This window comes from Hakea prostrata, chromosome 1 (assembly GCF_041222555.1).
Source record: "Hakea prostrata isolate BN-2017 chromosome 1, UWA_Hpros_2, whole genome shotgun sequence".
NCBI classification, from domain to species: domain Eukaryota; kingdom Viridiplantae; phylum Streptophyta; class Magnoliopsida; order Proteales; family Proteaceae; genus Hakea; species Hakea prostrata.
Genome location: NC_142600.1, coordinates 34,797,852 through 34,805,517, shown reverse-complemented (window position 1 = coordinate 34,805,517; position 7,666 = coordinate 34,797,852). Strand labels below are relative to the sequence as shown.

The following is a 7,666-nucleotide window of genomic DNA, read 5'->3' as shown; positions in this document are numbered from 1 at the left end:
TCACAATTGGTCATACAGGGTAAAACAGAAATCTCTGGATTCATGAATACGAGATTTATACCTGTTTGGCTCTGAAAATCTCTAGACATGAAATCTAAAGATTTATCTTTTTATACTAAAAACATGAATCTGTAGATTTATGGGTATAGGGTGAAATCAGATATTTCATCTCTACTATAAAAACACTAAACATTTGTGCATTCACGAAAATTACAGATGAATCCACAAATTTCATTCCATATATTCAATTAACCAAACAGTTAATTTTATAAATTATGACTCCATAAATTTGAAATCTCTAGATATTTGAAATCTCCAGACTCGTGTAACCAAACAGACCCTAAAGGATTCTATGTGGCATGAAATGATTTATATGATATGAAGTTTTGGTTTTTTATCATATGGATATCATGTGTATTCGTTATCTATCCACTTTTAGATCTAACGGTTGAGAAAAATCAACTGTTGGATCTAAAAATGAGAAAGAAGGAAATTACACCGATCATTCTGATATTACCTACAAGATAGTAAACAAGATATCACAAAAAACTAAGAATACATTATGCAAAATCTTCAATCCTTGGCTTCTTCAAATAGGCAATGAAGAAGTCCATATTTGTACTAGCTCCAGTCTTCGATAAATATCTTTTTTACAAACAAAAAAAAAATAAGAGCTAAATTCTAGGCTGATATGCCTAAAATGCTTAACCCAACCCTAACCCTAATCATAAAACAACAAAATAAATCATAATTTCATATCATTGCCCAACATCTATCAAAAATATCCTATGGAATGACTGGGAGGAGTTAAGCTGGGTTAGTTCAAATGCTACTTCAACTCTGCAAAAGTGGTATGTAACATAAAGTGGTTAAAGACCCAACTTCCTTAGGGGAGGTCTTTGGGTTCGCACCCATTCGGTAGCATTAATATATAAAGCTCCCCCTTGAGGAAGCAAATCGTAGTGTGCACAAGCTGGCCCGGATGAACCTCAGTTCTAAAAAAAAAAAAAATAATACTACTTCAACTCTAGCTAGCTAGTGTAAAACTTTTGAGAGCAAACCCTCTTCGATTTGTGTTTTTTTTTTTTGGGTGGGTTGGGGGTTTGCTAAGAACCCTCTTCAAATCCAGGGTGGGTTAGAGGTAGCATGTTTGGCTAACCAAGGTCAAACCTGCCTCCCTGATACCAGTTTTCGAAACAAAGGATGAGGATGACTCAAAACATCTAAGAACACCAAAGAATTATCAAGTCACCCATGCCCATCCTTGCATAGTCCAGGAACGATGAATTTAGATTACCAATTTTAGCTTCTCAGACTTGCAGGTTAAGATTAGATAAGCGCAATTGTAACTTTAATAGGCGTATACGACATCACTAAATTCTCTTTGGGAGTGACTATACATTTTAAGATTCGTTCTTATCTTCTTGTCTACTTCAAAAACTCCTTACACTAACATGCTTTGAGCTGTTCAATCTAAGAAGGAAATGGAGCTTAGTTACAATCTATAAAACCTTTAAACTGACTTTGATGGATTCCACACTACGGATCTGAGCTGCCGCTGTCTTAGAATATCAGTTTCTGGTAATGGGTAGATCATAGATGGACCATGCATGAGTTGGTGACTCTTAGAACCATCTTATTGACAAGATCTAAGTTTAAAGTCAAAAGCTTGATGTCTGATCCAAATCAGCCTCAAAATGATCCAAAAATAGTTTTTTTCTTATGCGATATATAATCAATCAAATCTCTTTTCTGTTCAAGTCAAACGAGAAAGCCTGGCCAGATTTATTGCGTAAAACTAAAAACGATTTTGACTTGTGAAAATCCAGCTCAAACTCTATATACAGAGCACAAGATTAGTCAACAATAATCGAAAGGTGTTCTTGATTTTTAAACCTAAAATGAAAAATTTTCACCAAACCACCAAAGAACTTGAGATGGAAGCTCAGGAACTTTGCTTTCGGCTACAGTCAATGCCTTGTGCAATATAAATTCTGATTTGAAGTCCCAGATCACACGGATCAACATTTGCTGAAAATCCCAGGTGAGATACCCACCCAACCTCAACCTAACTTGAGTTGAGAAATTCTGTATTTTCGTCTCTCTCTCTCTCTCACTGTCAACTTTACATCTCTATCGTTCTGTATACAACTGGAATTGAAAGGTTAACAGAGACAGAGCAGATCTTCTATCCTTTCTCTTCCATATATGTTGGTCATTTGTTTTGGAATTGATTGGTGAGCTTCAAGAAACAATCATGTGGCTTTTATGAGGCCTTGTCACCTCTTCCTCTTTGCCACTGTCAGTGTTTTCCTCTTCAAGCGCTTCTGCATTAGCCATCCAAGTGGTCCTCACTACTCACAAGCCCTTAAATGGATAGATCTGTTATAGAGGGTTTCTGCACAAGGAGAATAAGAGATACAGTATCCGATCGAATCATGTTCATCTGTCTACTCTTCCTTAGGTTATGGGATATTTCACCCATTTGGTAGTTCTTTCGAGAGTGATTGGAATTATTAGGGGTATTTCTGGCAATATTGCCGTCACTTCTTTTAAGGCATATGCGGCTAGGATTGCTTCTTAAAAGTTTAAAGTGGTTCGAACTCTTTCTAATACACTCAAGAAGGATTCCAAATAAGGTATTCATAAGGACTCCAACCGATCCAAAATAGAGTTTGAAGGAGATTACAACACTTGTAAAACCTTGCTTGATATTTTATGTAATTTCAAATTCTTATCATTGTGACAACTCAAACTCTACAAACATTGTAACACAGAGACTCTAGATGATGACAATCCTAAATAATTGATGAACAAGGATTCTGACTCTCTATAAAAAGGTGCGTAAACAATTTATTCAACGTAGTAGAAATCATCTAGAATTCTCCTGTAGTCATAGGTTACATTCAACCAAACCATGTAAAACATTGGTGTCAATTTCTCTCTCTCTCTCTCTCTCTCTCTCTCTCTCTCTCTCTCATCTCCCTCTCATCTCTCAAACATCTCTCTTTCCTCCATGGCCATGGATTAAGATAAGAATTGATAAATTAAGTTCTAATTTGGGCATTTTTCATCTTTCTTTTGAGAATCGTCAGCAAGTTCTAAGATTTGTTTTATAATGTGTAATTGGTGATGGAAGCACTTTGATTCAGATCCAAGTTGAGAATTGATAGCTTTTGAGGATTATTTTGATGATTCTTATCGGAATCAACATAAAAAAATCACGAATAGAAACAAAAATAAATCAAAAGAATATAAAGATTTAATGTGGTTCATACATACCAATACAATGTGCTATATCCATGCAAGAAGAACTTTCGCTATATATGAAGAAAATTACAATGGAGATCACTCTAATGGCCTAGGCAATATTATAAAAATTCTCACCAAAAACCTTAAGATGAAAATCTCATATATTACATTGATTCCAAAACAGAACATATGATACATATTTATAGAGTTTAATCAAGAAAACATGTTGACTTATCGCCAATGCAGGGTTGGTTGAGTGGTAAAATCCATACTTCTCAATAGAGAGGTCTTGGGTTCGACCTTTGCAGACCGCATTACATTTCTAGTATTAAAAAAGCACTAGTACAAATAAAAAAAAAATTAAAAAAAAAAATTAAAAAAAAAAGTTAACTTATTGGCCATTTGGGTCGTATCTGAGAGTATGTAATGAGTATACCACTGAAGACAGAATATACATAATTGTATGAAGTATTATAATAAAAAAAAAATTGTCAACTCTTCCCTTTTTTTTTTTTTTAGGGGTACATTTGTCAATCCTTGAAACCCTCTTTCTAATGTTATCACTTCGTGCTTCCTGTTGCCTATGAAATAAAAATGTGCAAGTAATTTTTGAAGATTAATGACTTAAATTCTTTTAAACCCCCAAAATAAAAAAATCTATATAGTATTCCTTCAAACTGAAATTGCTTTTGTACATTTCTGATTCCAATTCTCTATGCATATTCACTAATTAAACAACAGTTGAAGGAAAAGGAAAGATACAGGGATGGGGGTTTATCAAAGAGGGACATTCCTTGGGATTTCACAGACTACCCAGTACTCCATTACAGCTCTGTTTCTTCTGTATTCATTTCAGTTCTTCATGCACCATTGCTTATGTCCTGGAACCCATTTTGGGCATTTGGGACTGAAATAACTACAGGAAACCTTGGAGTTGAGAAGATCCACAATGGGTTTAAGTTTAACACATCTGGGTGTCTTGTACTGATTAATGGAAGCACCCATACTAAGAGCAAAATCCATGAGCTTATCGAAAGTCCCTGCCTCAACAATCTTGATCTCTAAGGGTCCAATAGACTTATCCGAGACTCGGCCTTGGCGATACACGCTGTTGAATGATTCTTCCATTGTGAGACAGCAATCCTCGAAGACTGAAGGTGGAATTGGTGTTGATCCAGCAAGTCGAAGCTCCCAGTAAAGAACATAGTGTCCTGGAATGGTGCTTGTATCTGCATAGCTTGTATACTCAGTCAGAGATGCATCAAATGGCACTAGATGGTTAACAGCATTCTTAACCGCATTCTGCAACTCCACCTCGTCTGTCTTATCTGAATCAATGCTAAGAGCGACGCTTTTCCGGCACACGAAATTGAATTGGGGTGCCTTGTTCTTGAAGCCAGCAACCCGGAGCACGTCTCCAACTCTATACCTGAAAAGCCCTGGTTTTGGAAAAACCCAGGAATTCAGTAAAGGAAGAAGGCAAGGAAAACATAGGAATGTGGAAAAAGAATCATTCAGAAATTGAATCCTTACCAGAATAAGTTGTGACAATAAGCTCATATTCTTGGCCGAGCTTAACGTTGACAAGATCAACCAATTGTTCCTGCTCCTTCTGGTTTAAGGACATGGGTGAGGAGATAGAATCCGTGATCCCATTGTTCTTATGAATGGGTAAGAACTCAAAATAGGCCATGGTGGGGATAAGAGTATAGGAAACTTCACTGGGTTTGCAGAGAGGCTTCAGGTTTAGGCCGAAGTAGCACTCAGAGGAAGCATACATGGTGCACACGAGAGGGAGACCATTGCTGTAGAAATCGAGCGTGGGAATGTACTGTGACATGGTCCCTGTCACGATTACATCGATGTACTTGGTGTTGGGCCACAGCCTCTTGATGATCCCCTGGCATGAATTTCTACTGCATTCAGCTTCGATGAAATCAGCCAGCTTGGGATTGGGTTTCAGAATCTTAGAGACAGCGTTTCTCACAGATGGGTCAGTGATTTCTGTGTTCATAATTCCGGTTCGGATGTCGTTGCAGAGGAGGTTCCAGTGCTTCTCCAAGAATCGAATGGCACGAATGAAGCCAGAAGCAAAGACAGCTCCCACGCGCAGCACCTCCTTGTGTTGACACAAGCCGCAGAGCAGCTGGGAATACATGCTCTGGTAGGAATCTGGGCAGAGAATAGTTTCATTCGGGCTCGTGTAATTGGTGTAAGGATCATAAGGCCTGTTCTTGAAATGGGAGCTCTTGTAGTAGCTTGTGAGCACCGGACGAGCCACCAGCCCACTAGGTGTTCTTGCCTCTGATTTTATGAACAACAAATACATTCCTTTGCCATGTTCAAGGCCAGGGACGAACTGGTCCATCACGGGCATCAAGAGGCTATAGAGCAAAGATCTCCTCTCCAGCTCTTCTTCGATTGTGGGCATCAGTTTCCTCTCTCCACCTGATGTTCCAGAGCTACAAAAACCCAAAATCCAATCAATCTCTATACCTGTTAAACGCCTAACCTATAATGAATAGAAATTCACACAGCAAGAAACAGAGACACTCAGACTCACCTAGTCAAGAATTCAGAAATGGGCTGGGAACAGAGGATGGGCGAAGTATCACCATTTGCTATGCGATTGATATCAGGCTGGAGGTCTTCATAAGTGACCACAGGCAAGAGTTTCTTGAAGGATTCGCAGTCTGTTCGCCCGTTAAGGCCGTGACGCTTCAAGTATTCAACATGGGCACTACGAGAGAGTATATCAGCAAGCACTCTTTGCTGAATTTGATCAGCGTTGGTGGTGACATCTTCAATGAAATGAAGTTTCCGCTTGTTCTTCTCTGCAAGACTAATATCATCGACAGCTGAGGATATGGGTTTGGGGGCTTCTGGCATGGTTCTGGAGAAAGAGCAGCAAAAGCTTCACAAGAAAAAAGAGAAGAGATAGTTTTAACAGAAAAAAAGGAAGATAGATTGGATAAGGAACAGAGCAGTTGAGATCAAGAGACAGAAAGACAAGACACAAAGCAGAGAAACTAAATGGTGATGTGGGTTGGTATGAGAGGAATTGAGGAAGGATGGGTATATATATATATATATATATATTTAGATGGGAAAAGAAACTCATTTTAAAATTGATTTTGCTTATCAAGCTCCATTGTTGACTAGCCTTAAAAGTGGGGAACTAGCAAATGGAAGATCTGGCTTCAGTTACAGTCAATGACTTGTGAAATTTTAAATTTTGTTCTCAAGTTCCAGATCACATGGATAAAAAATTGCTTAAAATCCCTGGTGAGGTGCCCAGCTAACCTCAACCTAACTTGAGTTTTGTCGGTTTGAGCTGTGAAATTCTGCGTTTTCGTCTCTCAAAGGTCAACTTTATAAAACTACCATTGAAAAGCTAATTTATAGAGACAGAGCAGATCTTCCATCCTTTCTCTTCCATTTATGTTTTGTCATTATTTTTGGAATTCATTGGTGTGCTTGAAGAAACAAACAAGTATCATCTCTCAGATCGCTCTCACTGTTTTCCTCTGAGGGAACTCTGCCTTAGCCATCAAAGTGGTCCTTCCTTCTCACAATCCCTGAAATAGATAAATTTGTTTTCTTTTGTTTCTACACAAGGAGCAATAGAGAAACAGTATCTGATCGAATCATGTTCATGTGTCTGCTCTTCCTTCAGTCATGGGATTTCTTTTACCCATTTTGCAGTTCTTTCAGGGTGGTTGGAATTGATAAACCAATTTCTAATTTGGTTATTTTTGTTGAGAATGGTTTAGCAAGTTCTAAGGTTGGTTTTAAATTGTGTGATGGGTTATGGAATCTGTCAGTGCTGATTCCCATTTGATTCGGATCAGAATTCACCTATCACAGCCTCAAAGTTAGATTATTCTAATGATTCTGATTCTTTTGTTATCCAAGAATTTGCTGTATCACTTGTCAGAAATCGAAAGAGGTGACCACTAATTCTTGAGACAATCGGACAATTCCCAATGTAGTACTTCATGGATTCTTAGGTATTTAGAAATTCTTTTTACCAAAATAGATAAATAAATAAATAAATTCTAAAAATTGCTACTAAGTTTTTTGTGATCAAACCTTGGATGGAGAATAATGGGTAATTCTTAGTTTGCCCAAGAAGGCAATGCGAGGCATAAATGGAAGCAAAAGTCAGTTGGTCAAAGTGTGTGGAACAACAGCATTTGGAGATGCAATGTACATTTCTCATTATCCAATCATCACCTTTGTCATGCCCTGAGTAATCAAGGTCGGTTGGGTCCTTGATAGACAATTAAATTCTATTAGTTAGTTATGGCAGTTGATGTTTCCTTTCAATCTATAAACATTAGAGTAAAAAATTATTTTCATTATGAAAAAGGTATATAAATAGCAAAATTAAGAGAGGAAACTATAAGTAGAA

General features: G+C 37.6%; 1 protein-coding gene across 1 annotated transcript; it reads right to left on the bottom strand.

Annotated features, from left to right (window-relative positions):
• Positions 1 to 3,920: 3,920 nt before the first annotated feature.
• Positions 3,921 to 6,287, bottom strand: LOC149028830 (indole-3-acetic acid-amido synthetase GH3.6-like). The gene is made up of 3 exons (XM_089149262.1): positions 5,816 to 6,287; positions 4,786 to 5,714; positions 3,921 to 4,691 (listed from the first exon to the last, which is right to left on the bottom strand). Exons 1-3 carry the CDS (start codon positions 6,139 to 6,141, stop codon positions 4,105 to 4,107), a joined length of 1,842 nt encoding a protein of 613 aa, XP_089005388.1. The 5' UTR covers positions 6,142 to 6,287; the 3' UTR covers positions 3,921 to 4,104.
• Positions 6,288 to 7,666: the final 1,379 nt, after the last annotated feature.

Coding starts and splice junctions, on each gene's coding strand:
- LOC149028830 (XM_089149262.1), bottom strand. CDS start 6,141: ATGCCAGAAGCCCCCAAACCCATATCCTCAGCTGTCGATGATATTAGT. Junction 5,715..5,815: donor ATTTCTGAATTCTTGACTAG/GTGAGTCTGAGT, acceptor GGGTTTTTGTAG/CTCTGGAACATCAGGTGGAG. Junction 4,692..4,785: donor TATTGTCACAACTTATTCTG/GTAAGGATTCAA, acceptor TTCCAAAACCAG/GGCTTTTCAGGTATAGAGTT.